General features: G+C 42.1%; 1 protein-coding gene across 6 annotated transcripts in view; it reads right to left on the reverse strand.

Annotated features, from left to right (window-relative positions):
* Positions 1 to 23533, reverse strand: part of CADPS (calcium dependent secretion activator) — a 1086201-nt gene that overhangs the window by 488978 nt on the left and 573690 nt on the right. For all 6 annotated transcript variants that reach the window (XM_029601011.1, XM_029601008.1, XM_029601007.1 and 3 more), the window contains one exon: positions 19057 to 19196. In XM_029601011.1, the coding sequence (XP_029456871.1) occupies positions 19057 to 19196 (140 nt within the window). The remainder of the gene's footprint in view (positions 1 to 19056; positions 19197 to 23533) is intronic.

Below are 23533 nucleotides of genomic sequence, written 5' to 3' on the forward strand. Positions count from 1 at the left end.
CAACTCAGGGTAAACAGTCAGGCCTACAATTGTTAATATCTGGTGCAGAATTTGTCATTATTGTTTGCCATGACAGTCTTATTGTTGCATAATAATATTTGGTTTTCTATTTGCATGTACTTTTCATTGGATTTTATGTATGCTTCTATTGTAAACTGCTTGCACAAATAACTTTACAAGTGGTATATGAATCCAATAAAAAAATAATAATCTTAACTTTAGAACTTGTTCAAGGCCCTAGATTATCTTTTTAATACATCTTCTGTGTTTTATTCACCGTGATTTCATGCAGTGTAAGCTCTGCCATCTGCCATGGCTGTTCTGTTGTTGCTGCTGCAGGGAGAACAACTGTGATAATGATCTGACATAAATAGGGCTTAAAACAGCTTTATCTCTGAGATGAAGGCTAGCATTGTTTTTAAACAATTATAGGTGAATTTTAAAAGCCTGCCGCACGCCAAAACCGAGAGATATGCAAATATGTTGGGCTGGTGCACGCCGAACAGATTTTAAAAGTCGCCCGGGTATGTGTACAAATGAAAAATTCCAAAAAAGGGGTGGGTCATGGGTGTAGTATTGGTGTTCCTGGCTTTATGAACGAAACCAGCATGTAAAACCTTATGTGCACAGGCGTGTACTGGGATCTCCTACCGCGTAACTTTATTTACTTCTGCTATGGATGGCATGAAATTCCTCAAACAAAAAAATATAGGCATATCAGCAGGGTTTTAAGGGTCAAGGTTAAGAGGGGAAAGGAAGGCTATTTAAATAGGGGTGTTAGGAAGTCCTATCCTTTACCTGGGCGAACTGGGTTTGAGTGGTTTAACTGGTAATTGCATCGGCACGCATTTCTATTAAAGTCCCCCCACTCACGCAGTAGAGGCGGCATTTGCTCGCATAGGCATGCGTCCTTATAAAATTGTGTGCATATGTACGTGCGTTCAGCATATTTTATACCATGCGCGCATACATGCATTTATGTTATAAAATAGCCATGTCTCTGGAAGCAAGCCAGACTACGCACATACATGTGCGCCAGAGCGCTGGTATTAAAGTTACCGTCTTAGAAACTAACTAGTTGAATGCCCTCAAGTCTTACCTTTCAACATTCAAGGACCCTTTATTTTCCTTTTTATTTATTTTTTTTACCAATGAGTAAAGAAAGGTAGTAAAGATTTAAAAGTCTCTTAGAAGATCCTCTTCCTCCTTATCTTAATATATGTATAATATTCTCTGAATTGGCTTAACCAATAACCATGTAATAGGAATGGGAGCATTACCAAATGCTAGCTTGCTACTCTGTAAAAATCACAGAAGAATGGCTCAGTTATATTGAATGCCTTACATATTTGCTCTAAATTGGCTCAACTAAGACCCCTCTAATGAGAATGTGAGCATAGCAACATGTTGGCTCATTATTCCATAAAGACTAGAGATATATGGCCCAAACATTTTTTTTTAAATTAAATTTACATCATACACCAGACCAGTAAGATAAATACTGCTGCTCCATCAGTAATCTTTCCATCAGCTGGAGGCAGGGAATATTGGCTCAAACCAGTCTGCTCAAAAGCTGTAGTAGTGATGTCACATTAAAAAAAAAAAAAAGAAAGTTTTCTGTATGAGGGATTAAACCCAATTGCTCTGGATTGGTGTAACAGAAAGAAAAGGAATTTTTACGTTCTTTATATGTTTTGAACTAAATGTTAGGGATGTGCAGAGCAAAAGTTTATGTCCATATGTCAATATGTCCAAAGGGGGTCCCATTTGCGGTCAATATGGACATAAAAAAAATTAAATGAGTTGGGTATATGTCTATATGTGCAAAAAAAAAATTTTAAACCCCCTCACCCTCCTTAATCCCCCCCCCAGACTTACCACAACTCCCTGGTGATCGAGCGAGGAGTGAGGACGCCATTTCTGCAATCCTTGGCGAGAAGCATGTGACATCGGCGCCACGTCGAGTGACGCGGCGTCACGTGATTCCCGGCGAGTTCGCGCCGGAAGGCTCGTTCGGCCCAAAAAGAACTTTTGGCCAGCTTGGGGGGGCCTCCTGACCCCCCCAAGCTGGCCAAAAGTTCTTTTTGGGCCGAACGAGCCTTCCGGCGTGAACTCGCCGGGAATCATGTGGCGCCGACGTCACGTGATTCCCGGCGTTGTCGCGCCGGAAGGCTCGTTCGGCCCAAAAAGAACTTTTGGCCAGCTTGGGGGGGCCTCCTGACCCCCCCAAGCTGGCCAAAAGTTATTTTTGGGCCGAACGAGCCTTCCGGCGCGAACTCGCCGGGAATCACGTGACGCGGCGTCGGAGTGACGCGGCGTCACGTGATTCCCAGCGAGTTCGCGCCGGAAGGCTCGTTCGGCCCAAAAAGAACTTTTGGCCAGCTTGGGGGGGGCCTCCTGACCCCCCCAAGCTGGCCAAAAGTTCCTTTTGGGCCAAACGAGCCTTCCGGCGCGAACTCGCCGGGAATCACGTGACGCCGCGTCACTCGACGTGGCGCCGACGTCACATGCTTCTCGCCAAGGATTGCAGAAATGGCGTCCTCACTCCTCGCTCGATCACCAGGGAGTTGTGGTAAGTCTGGGGGGGGGGATTAAGGAGGGTGAGGGGGTTTAAATTTTTATTTTGGCTCAACAATCGCGATTTCCAACATATCCAACATAGCTATGTTGGATATGTGGGAAATCCGATCGTTTATGTCACATCACTTTTTTAAGTTAAAAAAAAAATATGCGTTGCGTTTTACATATGCGGTCAATACGAATGCACACCCCTACTAAATGTGACCAATGTTTTCAATTTACACATGGACAGAGAGAAGATATGTGCCAATGAGGATAACTTTGCTCAGCCATTTCTCTACACCTACTGTACTTTCATACTCAGTCTCTGGCTTCCTCTCTCCCTTGCGCTTCTAATACAGTCTCTTTTTATGGGGAGGGAGGGAGCAATTTTGACACTGTCCATTTTGGAACAAAGATGGCATGCACTATACTTTTTATTGATGGATTTTGCATCAGTTCTCAAAATGAAAGTATCACATATGACTGCAATGAAATTGCCACTAGTACAAAATATGCACGTCACTTGCACCTGCTTTTCCTGCAGGTAGAAATTTACTGGAAAAGTGGGCGCAAAGATCTACAAATACTATTTACCTAACCTAATCGTGCCACCAAAAAAAAGCTTCTCTTAAATTGGCTAAAAGTATGTATGTTGTGAAATAGCACGTAAACCTTTATCTCCCTTTAGAAAGGGCACTTTTCAGACAGCTGATTAATGCTAGAAAAAAAAAGCTTTTTACCCACATAAATGACTTACAAATTGTTCTCTGTGTCTGTCTTAAACTTGCTTGAATTGTCGCTTCTGATTCCTAACACTTCCACTGGAATTCTGTTCCAAGTGTCCACAAATCCTCTCAGCATAAAACTATTTTACTTATGTAAAAAATGTATATTCAATTCCATCCACAGCTCTGGGCAAATAACATCAAAACATACATAAAAACATAAAAAGAACAAACAGATCCAATGTAAAGTAAAAACACTGACTTATTATGATGGCTGACTAGATAGAATAAAGATTATGGGCAAAAAGCCGCATTATATCATCAGGATGGTAAACTGTTCAATGCCTAGATGGTAAAATAATCCCAGAGGAAAAAAAAGCCTTCAGGTGAAGCTTCACTGAGACTCAACATCTGCTATCAACTACCTATTGTTTCCATTGACAATATGGCAAAAAGCTTGAGTGCCCAAATGCATCTTCAATCAGTTTCTGAAGCAGGTCAATCATATCTCTAGTTTTAGCTTATTTGGAAGAGAATTCCAGCTCATCTAAAAGGTTTGTGAAAGAAGATCGGAGCAGGATATGGTAAAGTCACAGAACTGAATTAAAACAGTTTGAGGCAAGTCCATTAATGGCTTTAAAGATTATCATCAAAACTTGATTCCTATTGAAATAGGGAGCCAATATAACTTGTGAATTATCGGAATGATATGTTCATGAGGGGACATTCCAGAAAGCAAGTGAACCACTTAATTTTAAACCAATTGAAGAGCTCTGAGAGTTGTTTGAGGAAAACCTAAACAAAATGCATTGCAATAATCCATAGGTGTTATTAGTAATCTTGAATGATAGTTCTAAAATCACTATCATGTTAGAATGATTGTCATTCTATAAGAGCCAAAGCTTGAAGAAGGAAACCTTAACTATGCTTTTGATGTGGGGACATATGAATAAAGGAGAATCCAGCTGGATACCAAAATTACGCACCAAGGAAGTAATTGGAATCTGAAGTCCATTGAAAGACAAAGCAGCTGGCACACTGGGGGTGGGGAAAATGAGCCAGTGAGATGATTTCCATCATCTTTTAGTTTAAAACTAGCCTGTTGTTAGAAGATCTGCTATTAACTGCTGAAAGATAAATAGAGATTTTTGTAAGTGCTTCTTTCATTGATGAGTCAATTGGGAGAAAAAACTGGATATCATCAGCGTAAAGTCAATAACTCATTCCAAGATTGACCAATTCCCAAAATATAGAGGCAATGTAAATATTAAAAAGGGTAGTGGAAAGAGCTGAGCCTTGTGGCCTTGTAAGATGAAGAGCTGACGTTACCTAATGAAATAAATTGGGAGTGTCCATACAGAAAGGAAAAGAACCATTTCTGAACAGTAGATGTAATACCAGTGATTTAAGTTGATCTAGTAGGAATAGAATGATTGAGAAAAAGCTGATATAATGTCAAGGAGCACCAAGAAGAAAGCAAAAGCACAATCAAATCTTCAATGGAATGCCTGAAGACTGAAGATAAAGGGATGGTAACTTTTAAACCTGTACATGGATGCACATATGCATGTATTCGTCATCTGCTCCCAGGCATGCAACCATTTTATAATATACGTGCATATATGCCGGCATATTTTAAAATAGCCTGACCATGTGCACATGTGAGCAATTTAAAATGGATGCATGCCTATGCATGCAAATGCACATGACAGGAATATTGGGGCTAAGTTCCCTCTGAAGAAGCCTCAGTTGGTGAAACAAATAAGATCCTGTTGTTTGTTGGGTACTGGGATAAGTTATGTCTTATGTTATTGTATTTTATTAGGTGTGAATGGGTATGGTCTGTATGGGTATGGAAGTTTTGAGGAGTGATTATTGCTGCAGATATTATAGGATTTGTCAATATTTGCAAATTAATGTAATATTACAGAAATATTTTTATATAGTTGATGAATACCTGTTTTTGTACATTAGTGCTGCATAATAAATTTTTATTAGAAAATATTTTTGTAAGATATGTTTATATGAATAAAATCTTTTATATGTCCCATAATAAATTTGGATCAAGTTGAGATTCCTTATTGATGTTATGGATATGAATATATTGAAATCTGTATGTATGCTCTGATAGTTTGTTTACCATTATGCCTATTGTAACATGTATTGGGTGTAGGCCTGGCCTTTAGAAAGCCATGAGTAAACAAATTATATTTAGAATATAGTAAACCTCCCTTACAAAACAGAGCTAACTGACTGCACTCAAAACAGTTACAACCCTATCTATGAAAGGCAACACTGCAAATATTACACCAAGCCTTAAAACACCAAATACACGTCCTATTAGAAAAACAGAACAAGCCAGTCTGCTATAGATCCCTGCATAGAAACTACACATACACACCAGCAGAATACCTCACCTAATCACACACGCAAAACATAGCCAGACCCTCACCAAATACAGAAGAGACTATAAAGTATAAATAGAAATGTGCAGACAAAAGTTAAACTGGAAACTGCAACAAATCAGTGCACAATGGAAAATTGGAAACATCACCATTCCTCATAAAACATCAAACAGTAAAATCAAGAAATATCAAAATCAATAACAATATAACCATACTAATAAAATGAATACATATTTCAAAATATGATGGAAATATTTTCCAAACACCAATAAAATATTTCAAAACAGAAGACACATCAAATAACGCCAATACTTAAAACTAATAAGGATTAAAAAAAAAATCCACCACTCTACATACCTGGGCATTTTTTATTTCCAGATGCCCTAAAATTGTACTGGATTAGCAGGGGAGAGGAAGGGTTGATATACACAAACTTTTTCTTCTCTCTCTCTTATATCCACACCACCCACATGCTCTCTCACACATACACAATCCAAGGTCACAAATGCACAATCACACACATACACATACATGCTCCCACACGCTCACACACACACAGACACAATCACACATACTCACAAATGTTCAATCATATATGCTTACAGACAATCATGCAGACAGACAAACACAATCATACATGCTCACACACACATTTCCCTTTTTTTATCACTCACTTTTCCCCACTCCAGAAGTCAAGGGATATAAGTAGGTTTCTTCTTCAGCCCACATGGGCAGGAGTCTCCTATTTCTTAAGATGGCCCTTTGCTCTAGTTTGCTTCTGATCCCTTGGGCCATGTTGCCTGCTGCTTCAGCCATCTGCTCCTTTCGGCCCCGCAACTCATTGCTTAAGCCTTCTGCTGCTCTCCATGGCCGTGCAGGTTTGATGCTACTGCTCCTGCTCTCATGCGGTGCACCTGCTGTACCAGTCTTCTGCTGCAGACGTTGTGTGGGTCCAGCAGTTCCAACGTTCTGCTTCTGATGCCTCAAGGCCCCAGAGGTTCCAACGTTCTGCTTCTGATCCCCTGGGCCATGTTGCCTGCTGCTTCAGACTTCTGCTCCTTTCGGCCCCACAACCCATTGCTTAAGCCTTCTGCTGCTCTCCATGGCCGTACAGGTTTGGTGCTACTGCTCCTGCTCTCATGCAGTGCACCTGCTGTACCAGTCTTCTGTTGCAGCCATTGTGTGGGTCCAGCAGTTCCAATTTTCTGCTTCTGATGCCTCAAGGGCCCAGAGGTTCCAACCTTCTGTTTCTGAAGTTGCGTAGGCCTGCCAGCTCCAGTCTTTTGTTCTAACCTGCTTTGGTTCTCCATGGCCACACAAGCCCACTGCTCCTGCTCCTTATGGCAGCAGCCCTTGCATCTCCTCCTTCCAGCACCGGTATCTCTTCCTCTTCTGGGCCATGGGAAGGAAGAGATGACATTGCTACACCACCTTCCAGGATGGTGGCACTCAAGGTGGCTGTCTAGTTCACCTAGTGCTTCTATCAGCCCCGAGCAAACTAGGAAAATGCCTTTCAGATAATGAGAGATTAACCAGCTAAGAGATTAATTTGCCCATGTCTGATGACAACATTTTTAAAGGAACAGATGAGGTTCATAGGACAGGGATTGTCCTTAAACTTTATAATGACCTCAGCAACTTTAGATGCTGATGTTGCTTCAAAAATCGCCCACAAAGAGTAGCACTGATTGGTGTCTGAAACTGACAAGACCTGGATATTTGTAAACTGAGTGGAAATCAGGTTAACCAGGTTAATTTTCTCACATTCCTTTTGGGTCTCCCTGCTTCCAGCTTCCTATGATGATCCCCTGTTTTTGAGCTACACATTCTAAAGTAAATGCTACCTTCTCCTTCTAGCATCTTATTGAAACTTGTTAGATAATATACCTGGATGCATCATCTCTCTTTTTTCTTTCCTTCTAGGAAGGAGAAGGCCTATCTGCAAAGCAAGTAAATTGTCCTCCTCAAGGCAGCTAAGAAGTAAACATGGGATTCAAAATGTGAGTACATTCAACCACATTACAAGGAACATTCCTTTGAGTGTATTTAGGCCAGGAGAGGGAAACAGTATGGGTACATGACATTTTCAAAAGCACACTTGCTATTCGCCACCCCCCTCCTTCCCTCCTCAGGAAAATTCAGGCAAAGTACACCTGTTAATACCACCTGTCTAGATTGCAATTTATTGAGCATTTTAATAATTGTCCTTTGTATCTTTAGCTCTAACTTTATCTCGATATGTGGCTTGTAAAACAGGTAACCCTCTCTTGAATTGCTTCCACTTAAGCTAATATAGCTCTTGCAATAGTTACAATAGTAATAGTTGTATTTATTATGTTTTTAACTAAGCAGACTTTAAAACTGAGTAATTCAGAAACATTCATTGAGTCTTCTCTGGGCTGGGTTACCTGACAGTGCACCTAGAATTTATGAAAGCTTACAAAGCATGCAGGGAGAAGAACCAGTGCTATTAGTAATCAAATATGGTTGGATCAATGGAGGAAAGCAAAGGGACTTGTCCAAGGTCATACAGAGCTGGCAATATAAAAAGACTGAACTCACATCCAAAGACTTCTCCTGGCTTGTAGCCCATTGCAGAACCCATTAAACCACAACAACTCTTTTAAGCATTTGCATGCTGTATCTGTGTGATGAGCCATCACAATATTTTTCTCAAAATCTAGCAAATCATGATGGGCTTTTCCTGCACACAGTTACATACATTCAGCTCCCACCAACTACAATGGAATTCTGTTAATCAGGCTTTAAAAATGAGGATAAATAAGTGCATTGCTGTTACTAATGGAAAACAAAGTAAGTTTAATGATAAAGAAAATAATTTTTACACTCACTGTCTCTTAGAATAAGAAGCATCTATAGTGAACTAATAATGCCTAATTAGTTCTTGCACTGATGCATATCAAACAATAAGGGAGGAGGAATAGCCTAGTAGTTAGAGCAATGGGCTACAAACCAGGAGACCAGTGTTCAAGTCCTGCTGTTGCTCCTTGTGACCTTGGGCATGTTGCCTCAGGTACAAAACATAGATTGTAAACCAATGTGATATCTCAGATCAAATGTGGGTGTATATATAATAAATAACAAGAAGCTGTACTAATTCTACAGAGGAATCTAGATGGGTAACTGCAGCCTTGGAATAGCTAAAAATACCAGTGCACTTTCATAGCATGCACTTTTTAGAGGCAGTAAAAAAAAGAGGCATTCTTGCAGAGCGTGATTAATTAGGGGAAGTAAGCTATGTGTAGCAAGCCCTCCGGATCTCTGCTAAAGAAGCATACCAATCAACTGAGTAGAGAAAAGAGTCAGGTTTAGTTGGGTTATAGCTCCTCCATGTGGGAGAACTGAATGGTTGAGTCCTGTCCCTTATAACCCCCAAGGCACCATTTTGTAGATGTGGGCTTGAGTTCCCCTTTTCAGAGGCTGCATGCTATCATACTTGCTCTTGGCTTTTGTTTTGTTTTTGGGAAGAAGACCTTTGGTTTCCTTGGAAAGAAACTTGGGATATGGACTAGAAAAGAAGGTGCCTTTCTTCCATTTTAATGATTCAAGCTTTTCACTATTTCTTTTTTTTTTTTTTTTTTTTGGGGGGGAAGACTTATCTATCCTTCTTTTTCTCATTTTTGGGTTGCCTTATGTTATCTCCTGGATAATGAAGAGATGAGACTGAACTGGGAAGTACTTTCTATTCGTCTGGAGAAAAGTATGCAATATGGGGCTTTCTAGTGTATCAAATTAACTGTAACATCTGCCTGTATCCTGAAATCTGGGAGGGATCCTCTAAACTACTTTTACAATTAGCAAAGATCAGGAATCAATTAAAAGACACATTTAGAGTTACATAGATTTATTGAAAAGCTAAACACATAAATGGATTGGATTACATGAGGATTTGTAAATAGTCATTTTCATTATTCTATCATCTATTGTCAGTAAACTTAAGTTGGAAACCACAATCAGCTTCCAGTGTGATTATTATGTTCCAAGACTATCTTAACAACGCTCAGGGCCTTGGAGAGAAGCTCTGGGTTGGTGCAGTTTTCCTCTGTGTATTTTATACTTCCTTTACTTTCTTTTTCTACTTTGCTCCGGTACTGAACCAAACTTTTCTCATAAGCACAAAATGTAAAAAAGAAAGCAATATATGCTGGTGTTTTGCAAGCTGATTCATAAATCATATCTGTATGAGCTACGGGCACATCCTAGGCCATGACAGCATTATCAGAGACGTACATTCATCTTCATTAAAAGCAATGATACTGTTTTGGAACCAGTATCTTTTACACAAAAAATATCCGCTGCAATATTAATAGAAAAAAAAAAAGAGGACAAAGGTATGAAGAGAACATTTACTTGGCCCAGCAATTTCTTCTTGCTCTTTTGGACCTAGCACAATCAGAACCAGCTTCTATATGGGCTGTGGCACTATGATACTTCAGACCTCATTCACAAATACAGTGATACCTCGGTTCTCGAACATAATTCGTTCCAGGAGGACGGTCGAGAACCAAATTGTTCGAGAACCGAAGCAATGAAACCCAATAGGAAATAATGGAAACTGGATTGATTCGTTCCAAGCCCCAGAAAATGCCTATTTACTGGCCTAATTTGTATATAATATGTATGTCTGCATTACCACTTCTGGCTTTCTTTGGACCCATGTCTAAGGGTTAAATTCAGTGTAAAGCGTGACTCTCTCCACAAAGCGTGACTCTCTCTCTGCACTCACACTGATGACGCAAGCAAGGCGCGCTGGGCCGAATGAACGCCATTCGGCTCAACTCGGCTCATCTCGGAAGTTCGAGTTCCAAATATTTGTTCGGATTCCAAGACAAAAGTTTCTCGAATCTCCTGGTCGAATACCGATTTGGTCGAAAGTCAAGGCGTTCGAGAACCGAGGTATCACTGTACTCACTTTTTTCCTTTATTTCACCCCTTCCCCATCTATCCAGTCCAGGCATTACAATGACAATTGATCTCCCTCCCTAAACCCCATATTCATGCACCCCGAGGCTGACCTGACATGAGGAGTTAGCACTGCACAAGAGCTGAGACTCCTTCTCCCTCTCTCTCCCCCTGTAGGAACTGTGTGACAGCGGATCCTAACAAAATGGAGCCAAAGCAACACCAGATAGACACAGCAGAACTATGTTGAAATTTAAACTGCTATTGCTCAATAAATAGGCCATTTTCTGGAGAGCTGAAAATAGCTGACACAGTTGGACACAAACTTGCTGAAGCTGCTATGGTCTTAGCAAACATTGCATTCATCCAAACAGCAACAAGATGTCTCTGCCAGCACATGTCCTCATCACATGAACTAGCACTGAAAAAAGTGCGAAAAGCGGAATATAAAAAATCTAAATACATAAATAAATAAACATGCATAAAAATGCCTTTTAAGAAGAAAACAGCTTCTTAAACCCACCAATCACATACGAATCAACTGTAGTATATCTAATAATGTTGTCTTTTTTTTGGTTCCTAAACATTTATATGAAAGATCAGATAAGGCCCCTGAAAGCCTTCAAAACATAGGAACATAGTAAATGATGGCAGATATAGAAACATAGAAACATAGAAATGACGGCAGAAGAAGACCAAACGGCCCATCCAGTCTGCCCAGCAAGCCATGCAGTTTATCCATTTTTTTTTTCCCCACCCTTTTTCTCCCTCCCACCCATCACTATTGGCTTCCAGCACCCTCCGGCCCCAACTCCCTTCCACCCCTCCACCATGCAGAGAGCAGCGCCGTATCCGCATCCCAGTGAACATCCAGCTCAATCAGGGGTAGCAACCACCGCAACAAGCAGGCCACACCCCTGCCCCATACTCTTACCCACCCCTGCTTTGTTTGTTTGTTTTTTGTTTTTTTTTTTAGAGATGGCAGCCCTCCGTGAAGGCGGAACACCAACCACTGGCCACTGGCATCCCGCTCCGTGAATGCCTCTGTGGCTACTGCCACAGAGGCATTCACAGATAAAGACCAAATTTGTCCACCTAGTCTACCCAGCAAGGTGTTCAAGGTTATAACTACTGCTCCGTGTAGATTACCTTCTTGCTCAGAGTTGTAACTGCCACTCCATGCAGGTTACCCTTATACAGAAGTCCAATGCTTCATTTTCATCCTCGTGACACAAGGGATTCTCTGCATTTATCTCAAGCCCTTTTGAATGTTGTCACTGTTCTTTTCATCATCACTTCCTCTGGGAGGACATTCCAGGCATTTACCACCCTTTCTGAGAAAAAATATTTCCTGATCTTGTTCCCGAGTCTACCTCCATGGAGCTTCATGTCATGGCCCCTAATTCTACTGCTTCCTTTCCATTTGAAAAAGTTTGTCTTTTATGTATTTTTTATATCTTTCAAGTCCTTAAAAGTCTGTGGTTAGGGTAGTTTTCGTAGCTGGGTTTGAAAAAGGTTTGGATAAGCTCCTGAAAGAGAAGTCCATAAATTGTTATTGATGTTGACATACAGATAAATTTTAAATCCCCTGCGCACGGGGAAAACGGGGGTTATGCGCGCGGCCGGGCCTTGCGTGCGCTGCTCGCATTTTAGAAAAGGCCCGGACGCGCGCATAACCCCTGTCATGCGCACAAGAGCCAGGCCTCTATCAAGGGGCAGTCCCATGGGCGGGGAGGTGCGGTCCAGGGGGCATGGCAGAGCTAGAGGCTGCTGATACAGCGGCTATTTGCTGCTGTGCCAGGGGATCGCGTGCTGGCAGCCTGCCGGCGCGCGCAACTTACGCCAGCTCAGGAGCTGGCATAAGTTCCAAAGTAAAGACAATTACTAAAGGTAGGGCCTTCAACGGGGTCAGGGAGGAGAGGGGGAGGGAGGGTAGGTGGGGGGAGGAAAGTTCCCTCCCAGTCCGCTCCTTAATTGGAGTGGATTGGTAGGGAACTGGTGGAGGCCCGATCTTGTCGCTGCGCGTAAACTGGGGAAATCTATCTCCCCTGTGCACGCCGGACCGGATATTATAACATGCGTGTGCCGGCACATGCATGTTATAAAATTGCACGTCCATGTGCGCGAGCCGGATAGCGCGCACAGATGGACGCATGCGCATATTTTTTAGAAATCTACCCACTGCTATTATTAGCATTAGTAGCATGGGATCTATTTAATATTTGGGTACTTGTCGGGTACTTGTAACCTGGATTGGCCACTGTTGGAAACAGGATGCTGGGCTAGATGGACCCTTGGTCTGACCCAGTATGGAAACTTTTTATGTTCTTATGTTCCTCCTTTTTCTAAACTCTTCCAGGGTATACATTATTTAAGTGCTCCACTCATGTCTTTTGGTGCAGATCCCACACCATTTTGGTTGCTCCCTCTCTGGATTACTTTTATTCTCTCTCTGTCCTTGTGAGATACCACCTCCAGAAGAAAATATAGTACTCCAGATGTGGCCTCACCTGTGACCTGTACAGAGGCATTATCACCGCCTTTTCCCTCTCTCTATACAGCCCAGCATCTCTCTGATCCTAGTCAGTGTCTTGTCGTACTGTTTGCTCGCTTCAAGTCGTCAGACACTATCACTCTCCCTCTCCATGCTTATCCATCTCTTCCCCTAAATTGCATACAGCTTCTTTGGATTTCTGCACCTTAAATGCACGACTCTGCATTTTTTAGCACTGAATCTTAACTACCAAATTTTTGGTCATCCCTCAAGCTTTCTTAGATCACGTCTCATTCTGTCTACTCCCTCAGGAGCGTTCACTCTGTTGCAGATCTTAGTGTCATCTTCAAAAAGACAAAATTTCCCTTCTATTTCCTGTCAATATCATACACAAAGATATTGAACAGAACCGGCCCCAGAATTGATATGTAAGGCATTCTACTAATTGCTTTTCCCTCCTCCTATTTACCACTTCCCTCTGTTGTCAATCAACCAATTTCTAATCCAGTCCATCACCTTGGGACCCACTCCCAGGCTGCTCATTTTATTCATGAGCCGATTATGTGGGACAGTATCAAAACCTTTGCTGAAATCCATGTAAACCACATCCAGTGCATACCCTTGACCTAATTCTTTGGTCACCCAATAAAAACAATCAATCAGATTCATTCCTCTGATAAAACCAGGCTGCCTCAGATTCTACACCCACTGAATTTTAAGTTCACTATCCTTTCCATCAGCAGAGACTTCATTAATTTTCCCACTGCTGAGGTAAAGCTAACTGGCCTGTAGTTTCCAACCTCCTCTCTGTTGTCATTTTTGTAAAGAGGGACCCACTGCCACTCATCTCTAATCTTGTGGCACCATTTCTGTTTCCAAGAATCTACAAACAGGTCCTTCAGTGGACTCACCAGAACCTCTCCAAGTTCCTGTAGTACCTTAGGATGCATCTCATCCGGCCCTATGATTTTGTTCACTTTCAATTTTGCAAGCTGCACACATTCACACTCTTCTATAAATGGCATGGTATGTACCTCACTCTCATATGCACCCTTACCAACTAGCGGCAGCCCTTCTTTAAAATACTCTTTAGTGAATACTGAACAGAAGAATTTGTTTAGCATTTCTGCTTTTTCCTCATCTCTCTCCACACATTGCTCCTTGTCTCCTTTCAGTCTTACAATATCACTTCTGTCCTTCTTCTTTTCTCTGACATACCTGAAACATGTTTTGTCACTTTGTTTTACCTCTTTAGCAATCTTTGCTTCTCACACTTTTGGCACCCTGATTTATTTCCTTGTCTCTTTCAGCTGTACAAGCTAGTCTTCCCTCTGTTCCTCTTTTTGAGATCCTTTGTACATTTTGAACACTGATCTTTTTGCCTTTATTTTTTCAGCCTTTTTAGAGAGCCATATCAATTTTCTTTTCTTCTTATTTTTCTTACAAAAAGATTTGTTGCCATTCTAATAGTTTAGCTCTCTATCCACTTCATCTAACTCTTCCAGACTCCTCCTCCTCAAACTACTTTCCCATTTTAGCAAAGTCAGTATATTTGAAATCCAGGACTTTGAAACTCATGTAACTTCTCTCCACCTTAGTTATTCTATCTGTTGATTACTGGTGCTCAGGTGGGTACCTACATGGACATTAAGAACATAAGAACATAAGAAATTGCCATACTGGGTCAGACCAAGGGTCTATCAAGCCCAGCATCCTGTTTCCAACAGTGGCCAATCCAGGCTAAAAGTACCTGGCAAGTACCCAAAAACTAAGTATATCCCACGCTACTGATGCTAGTAATAGCAGTGGTTATTTTCTAATTCAACTTGATTAATAGCAGGTAATGGACTTCTCCAAGAACTTATCCACACGTTTTTTAAACCCAGCTACACTAACTATACTAACCACATCCCCTGGCAACAAATTCCAGAGTTTAATTGTGCATTGAGTGAAAAATAATTTTCTCTGATTAGTTTTAAATGTGCTACATGCTAACTTCATGGAGTGCCCACTAGTCCTTCTATTATCCAAAAGTGTAAATAACCGATTCACATTTACCCATTCTAGAGCTCTCATGATTTTAAAGACCTCTATCATATCCCCCTTCATCCATCTCTTTTCCAAACTGAACAGCCCTAACCTCTTTAGTCTTTCCTCATAGGGGAGCTGTTCCATCCCCTTTATCATTTTGGTCTCCCTTCTCTGTACCTTCTCCATCACATCTATATCTTTCTTGAGATGCGGCAACCAGAATTGTACACAGTATTCAAGGTGCAGTCTCACCATAGAGCGATATAGAGGCATTATGACTAGGGATGTGTATTCGTCCTGGTTCAGGGACCCTGAAACCCGAATGAATTTTTCCTGAAATTTCAGGGAAAATTTGTTTTCAGGTTAGTGCGCACTGGGAGTTAGTGCGCGCTAACGTAAAAATGTTAGGGCGGACTAACGAGAGTTTGGGCGCACTAACCCGAAATTCGGGTCCCTCCGAATTTCAAAGGCCCGAACCACAGAAAATACGATATTTCCTGCGGCGGGCCGAAAATGAAAACCATTTCTACATCCCTAATTATGACATCCTCCAATTTATTCACTATTCCCTTCCTAATAATTCCTAACATTCTGTTTGCTTTTTTGACTGCCACAGCACACTGAGCCGACGATGTCAATGTATTATCTACTGTGATACTTAGATCTCTTTCCTGGGCGGTAGCTCCTAATATGAAACCTAACATTATTAAATTACAGCATGGGTATTTTTCCCTATATGCATCATCTTGCACTTATCCACATTAAATTTCATCTGCCATTTTCCAGTCTCACAAGGTCTTCCTGCAATTTATCACAATCTGCTTGTGATTTAACTACTCTGAATAATTTTGTATCATCTGCAAATCTGATTACCTCACTCATCGTATTCCTTTCCATTTATGAGTACCAGATCTAGTATCACCCTCCTCTCATCGAGTCCGTCACCATTTATTTGAAAATAGCCCCTTCAAGGGCATCCACAATCTCTCTATTTCTTACTGATTCTGCAGATGGGATATTCCAGACTACATCCATCAGGTTAAAGTCACCATGCAACTCCACTTGCCCCTTTATTTCCACCATTTGAATGTCTTTGTCCAGATCTCTGTCCAGTTCCTCCATCTGAGAGAGTCTGTAGACCACACCTAGGTATAGAGAAATGCCATCACCTCTTTCTAAGATGGCCCACAGTGCCTCATCCTTTCCCCACTTCCTTTCAGTTGATTTGATATTTTTGCCATAAATTACCACTCCTCCCCCCTTTTCTGTCACCTTTCTTTTTCCTAAACAAATTATAGGCTGTATCCCATTCATAAGACTCACTGAACCACATGTCTTTATTAGAAACAATGTCTAAGTCTGCCTCCACTAATAAGCCTTGCAAATTAGAAACTTTATTGTCCATATGCAGTTTGCCGGTGAGTGGATAAATTATCTGGCTGTTAGCCTGATAATTTGTCCCATATATTCAGCAGCTTACATGTCCTGCTGAATATACTTGCTAAAGTTATCTATCTACTGGGATGGAAATGCCAGAGATAGAATAGGGTCTATGGAAAGCAAAACAGGAGACAGAACTGGGCAGAAGGGATGGGCCTTACGGTCTTTATCTGCTGAGATGTTCTATGTTTCTATCTAAGTCAATTTATGATTTATGAGTTATACAACCGAGAAATACTTAGCAAGCACTGGAGGAAAATCGTTTCATTGTTGTTTTTGATACATTTCTAAATGCAGATAAAGGAAAACAATGTGAACACCAACCTTGAGCCGCCCTTTTTATGATGCAAATGAGATGTAAAATGTATGAGAAAAAGAGAATAGGAGCTCAATCATTTTTCTCCAGCAATGCCGCCTTAATGTTATCCTGCCTAATCTAGAATATGTTTGGAAGAACTAAGTAAAGAAACATTCCAGGAGATAATGCATATAGATATGCGTATCTATTACTCATAGTCAAAGGGTTTCCCCCCGCATATATGAGCAGTTAAGTTTTACCATAAAGGTTTTAAGATTTTAAAGCTGCCATTATAGTATAAGTGGATGTATACTTTTTCCTCATCTGCACACACAGAACCATGGTAACACTTTGTTCACCCTTAAGAACTTCAGAAAGTAAGAGGGACAGTGAGTCTGTGCCAGACTTCAATTCAATGGGCTGAAAAAATGGATTCACCTCATTATTTAAATGTGACTGCTTTTAAAAACTATCCACAGCCAAATGGATGGCCGGCGCCATCTTGTGCTCCTACCATGTGACAGGGGCTGACCAATGGCACCGGTAGCCCCTGTGACATAGTAAGGGCAAAGGCTATCGGCACCATTTTGGTTACTGGCAGCCGACGGCCCGAGTGCAGGAGATCGCTCCTGGACCCCCCGCTGGACCACCAGGGAGTTTTGGTAAGTCTTGAGAGGGGTCAGGAGGGTGGGGGGTTGTAGTTAATTCAATTTTAGCTAGAAACGAATAAGAATTAATGCATGAACGTATCGGGGGCCCCCCTTGCTGAATGCAACGTATCTGCCCTCCGACGAATACGAATCCCAAATGCAACATATGGCATCCCTCTGCACATCCCTAACAAGTTCTTGATATTTACTATCCATTTTACAGCCTCATATCTTCTAATAGATATGTGACTTTCAGCTTCCAGTTAAAATATTCTTATACTGATGACAAATACTTTTATATCTCTAATCCATTCCAATTAATGTGTTAGTTTTTAAGCTCTCCCCTTTACATTTGGTGCGTGAGATGGTATTCCAATTTAGATGTACTAACTCAAAGTCCCATTCCTTCCACTTTGGGGTTGATATTGAAAGGGTTACGCGCGTAACCCTTTTAAAGCCGCTCCTGCATGCGCCGAGCCTATTTTGCACAGGCCTGGTGACGCGCGCAAGCCCCGGGATGCGCGTATGTCCCGGGGCTTGAAAAAAGGGGTGGGGAGTGGGCGGGGTGGGGCAGTCCAGGGGGTGGGGCGGGACCGAGGCCTCCGACACGATTTTATAACATGCGGCTGCGCGCGCATGTTATAAAATCGGGCGTAGATTTGTGCACGCCGAGTTGCGTGCACAAATCTACGCCCGCGTGTAGCTACTAAAATCTGGCCCTTTTAGTCCAGTTATTCAGTCATTCACCTTACTTCCCTTGTGGGTACTGGGAGGGTACCTCCATGATCCCCTCTTCAACATTCTGATGATGCTGATGTGGTTTACACTGGATGGCTGCCACAGATCATCTTCATCAGTTCCTTCTCCCCAGGAATGAACCCAGATCCATTCCTCCACCAGGACTTGCCACAGAATACCCGTCTCTGGTTGAGACACCAGACCTCTTAGATTGCAGACACTGCACCGCGGGGCCTTAGTATACTGAGGCATGTAGTAAAAATAAGTCTCAGTAAAGAGAAACCAAGAATTAGAAAGTAAGGGTGGAATAACTTCCCTCTCTAAAACCAAAAAGGTTCCAAAATGGCATTTTTAACATAGGTAAAGGCACCCTTTCCATGTTTCTATAGCCAGACCTGATTCTTAGAGGCCCAAGGGTCCTTTAGTTATCCCTAACAGGGATAACTAAAGAATCCAAACCATAATATTGTGGCAAGGGATTGTATACTCTTGAGACTTCACAATTTCCAGTCTCCCACATGAGGGAGCTAAACCCACAATAATATGAACTCTATTCCCCCTACTATAATGGAACAATCCTCTTAGTATGAACTCATAGGCTTCTCTATAGTAGTTTAAGAATGAACTATTTTCTTACTGGAGATCCAATTTTTATGATCTCTGTCTCTCACAATAACATTTTATGTAAATGTAGTAGGCCCAAAGACAATCAAGCATTTTGCTAGCTACACATATTTTCAATGAGATCACTGAGCTGCTACAAAAACGATGAGTGAAACAAACTACTTACCCACAATGCTTCATGTTTTGTGGTTTATCCATTCGAACAGCAAGTTTAATCTTGAGATCATGATCTGGACAGTTTTTCGAAATTGACATTTTGTGCCACTCTGATTGTTTGGGGCTGTTGGGGGTGGGGTGGAGCACAACCTGCAAGCAATGAGTCCAACAATAACATGATTGTAAAAGGTGCCAAACACATAGTCACTGGGATAAAAAAAAGATATAAGAACTGAAAAACAAGGCCTTCAGACATAAAATAGCTGCATTTGTGAATACCATATGGTAGCATGAGTCAGTTAAGATTAACAATGAAAATACCATATATTTTTCTTTTCATCCTCTATGATTACCACGTATAGCATGACAGCAAAGTTCATATTTCAATGAGGAAGACAATAGTCAGAGGGAGAGTAATTTTATAATTACCCGGAAAGGGCTAAAGTCTGTGGGTACTTTTTGTTTGTAGATTTTAGCCCACATTTTAAACGCAGATTAATGTGCATTAGTCTGCCTTGAAAATTAGGTTTGCTTGGTTCCTATATCGGCATACACACAAACTTTGTGCATGTAGATTTATAATCCTAGTGGGTAATTTCAAAGGAGTTACGCGTAAATGTAAGATGCTATCGTAGCAATTTTCTTTTCAAAAGCCATTTACTCAAGTAAATGCTTTTTAAAATCGGGCCTGTACTTTTTAAAAATCAAAAGAATGGATGTAAATCCTTTCCCTACTCCAATTCCGCTCCCTGGAACACATACTGCAACTGTGAGTAAAACTGCATATAAAATTAGATTTAACCCCTGGGTTAATTTTCAAAATGTGATTTACATTATAAAACAGGGTTTTAGGCGCATAAATCGCTTTAAACTGGAGTACATGTGTACTTTTACGTTAACTGCAAGGAGGCATTCTGGGAGGTAGAGCTGCACACATTCGGGCCAATACAGTAAAAATCGTGGGAGAGCGGACGAGCGCCCGCTCTCCTGTGCGCGTGATACAGTAAATTTATTTAAATTAGGGTCCGCGGCAAAAAGAGGCGCTAGGGACACTAGCGCGTCCCTAGCACATCTTTTTGGACAGGAGAGGCAGCTGTCAGCGAGTTGGACAGCCGACGCTCAATTTTGCTGGCGTCGGTTCTCAAACCCGCTGACAGCCACGGGTTTGGAAACCGGATGCCAGCAAAATTGAGCATCCAGTTTTCAACCCGTGAGCCGCGGGCCTATTTTAAATTTCTATTTTTTTTTATTTTTCACTTTTTTTAACTTTTGGGGCCTCCGACTTAATATCGCCATGATATTAAGTTGGAGGGTGCACAGAAAAGCAGTTTTTACTGCTTTTCTGTGCACTTCCCCGGCGCTGGCAGAAATTAATGCCTACCTTTGGGTAGGCGCTAATTTCTTACTGTATCGCGCGGGAATACCTAATAGGGCCATCAACATGCATTTCCATGTTGCGGGTGCTATTAGGTTCGGGGGGGTTGGACGCGCGTTTTTGACTCGCTATTACCCCTTACTGAATAAGGGGTAAAGCTAGCGCGTCGAAAACGCATGTCCAATCGTGGGTTAACAGTGCGCTCTGCCGGAGCGCACTGTACTGTATCAGCCTGTTTGAGATTTTCAAAAGCATGTGCATAAGTTAACCTGGACAAGTCAAACCCTCTGAAAGATGTAACTCTGTGCTCGTTAATCTCTGTTTGTTCCAGGCAATTCCCTGGTGGATAAGTTTGCTTTGAAAATGTTGGCTAAAGTCTGCATGTATGAGTTACAAGCAGACAGCTCTCCCCACACAGTTATAAAATCATCCTCCATGAGGGTAATTTTCAAAGGGACTTCTGCAGGTAAAGAAGTACTTTACCCACAAAATTGGCCCTTTAGAAACTTGCACAACCGATTCACAAGTCAAATTCTGCACATACAAACCTTATGTGCCTACTTTTATGCTCATAAGGGAAAGGCATTCCAGGGGGGTTGAGTCTGGGTGAGCACGTGCACACATTCTCTTGGTGAGTTACTCAGCTAAATGACTTTGAATATTGGTCTCCGTATGTGCATGAAAATGCAAATCTGAAGCAAAAGGAAATCTGTTTTTTTTTTCTGCTTTTTTGGACTATAATAACAAAAAATGAAACAACAAATGTCATAGGAGTTTCCCATGATAAATTACAGATTCCCAGAGGTCCTTATTCAAAAGCCATTTAGACAGATATCTCAAAAGTTAGCACTGTCAGCCACTTATCCGTGTAAATTATACTTAATTAAGTAGTTATCCGGTCATAATTTAGCCAGATAAAAAAGGGGAGTTCTTCAGGCGTTCCAAGGAGGGGGTGAGGTTTCCAGCTAACTTTGCTGAATATCGGGTATATTAACTAGACTGCTTCAGAGATATCAAGTAAGCAGTGCACCTTAAAAAAAAAAAGTCACAGACCTTCTGGCCGGATTCCCTCCCCACCACCACCACCCATTCAGCCAGAAATCCCCTTCAACATCAAGAAATGTTTTTACCTGAAAAAATAAGATCGCTGCGGAGCCTGGCCCTCCAGGCCTCGCTGCTAAAAATTCAATAAATCGCTCCTCTCCCTGCCTCTAAAAACTCCACGCCAGGCAGATACCCTCCCCCAGAAGCCCTCCCACTGATCCAGTACCTGCAGTGGGGCCTCAATTTCCACACTGGATAGCTGTGCTATGTGATCCTGGGGCTTCCAGCGTTTCTCAAGTAATAATGCTGGAAATGTACTTTTACACTATACAGTACGCTTTCAGAGTTATTACTGGAAGCGCCGGGATCGCATAGCACAGCGATCCCAAAATGGGAAACAGGGTCCCAACGCAGGGGTTGCAACTTCTGGTGGGGGATGGGCATTGGGCTGGGAAGCCTGCAACTATTTCTTTTAAGGTGCGCTTCTTACCCACATATCTCTGAAGATATGCGGATGAGTAGCTGATTAAGGTTAAAGTAATCTGGCTATGTAGCTGGATAACTTTAAACAAGTATACGGTACTCAGTGAGACGCTTATCCCGCTGAATATATGATATGGGACAAGTTATCTGGCTAACTTTAGGCTACTGAATATAGACTTCCAGATTTTTATCCATTCCATAAGTCAAGTTACTTAGGGTCAGATGTACAAAAGAGTTTTTGACTGAAATCTCTAAATTAAATGAGCACTTGGAACACATTTTTAGCCCCTGGAGAGGGTTATCGTGCAAGTAAATGTCTTAGGGAATGAACCTGGAAGTAAAAAGGGGGATTTCTGGGAGAAGCTGGTGGGTGTAAAAGTCTCTGTTTTTCTAAATGTCTCCGGTCTCTTCTCTGAGCGAATGGCTGATGCCTATGACTGAACTGAAAGCAGATTTGCTTTTCTTGAAATACATATGTAATTCTTTATTTAAAAGCATTCACAAATCTGACAGACTAAGACGTGATTTCCAACACCTGTGATTGATATAAATATGTGCACTGTTCTCTGGCTGCCATCATAAGCCAGACTTGTATGATATGTTGACTCTTTATAACAAGGTGGTCAGAGAGGTGCCAGGCAATGAATGGCTAACAATAGCAACTTGATGCAGTCTGCAATTGTCAGCTCTGCTGCAAAACAAACTGACACATTATTTTACCATTTTATTAGACAACACATACTTACTGTACTGCTCCGAAAATGCTCAATAGGTCAAACAAAAACAAAAAGATTGCAAACACATCAGACTGTCAATACGAAAGAAGCAGTGAACTAGACACATAAGGCTGAATTTTAAAACAGCTGCACACATAAAAATCGGGATGTACAGATGTGGCTGGGCCTGCGCGCCATGCGCATTTTCAAAAGGGCCTGGCCACGAGCACAAGTCCTGATATGTGCACAATTGCCGGGCCCTGAAAAAGGGGTGGGCCGGGGCATGGTCTGGGCGGACAGCAGTGGGGAGGGGTGGAGAGGGGAGGGACGGAGGCCAGCCGGGTCAGCGTCCATTAGCCGCTGTCCCGGGGAAGCGCGCACCAGCAGCCGGCTGGCACGCGCAATCTACTTCTGCTCTAGGGGAGGAATAAGTAATAAAACAAAAAAACCTTAAGTTGATAGGAAGGATTTAGGGGGTGGGGAGGAGAGGAGAGGGGAAAAGGGAGGGAGTTTAGGTAGTGGGGAAGGGAAGTTCCCTCCCAGTCTGCTTCTTAATTGGAGCAGACTGGGAGGAAACCGGAGGAGGCTCAATTGTGTTGCCGCGCATAGTTAGCAAAAATTTGCCACCCCCTGCGCGTGTCACCCGCACATGTGCTCACGGGGGTAGATTTAAAAGGTGCATGCGGGCGTACATGTGCGCATGCTACCCGGTGTGCACACATGCACACCCGATTTTATAACTTGCGCGCGCAAGTTATGAAATCGAGGGTCGGCGCACACAAGGGGGTGCACAATTGTGCACCTTGCGCACGCCGAGCCTGCGCCGCGCTACCTTCCCCCGTTCCCTCCCCACCACCACACCTTCCCTT

Source organism: Rhinatrema bivittatum, chromosome 4, assembly GCF_901001135.1.
Source record: "Rhinatrema bivittatum chromosome 4, aRhiBiv1.1, whole genome shotgun sequence".
NCBI classification, from domain to species: domain Eukaryota; kingdom Metazoa; phylum Chordata; class Amphibia; order Gymnophiona; family Rhinatrematidae; genus Rhinatrema; species Rhinatrema bivittatum.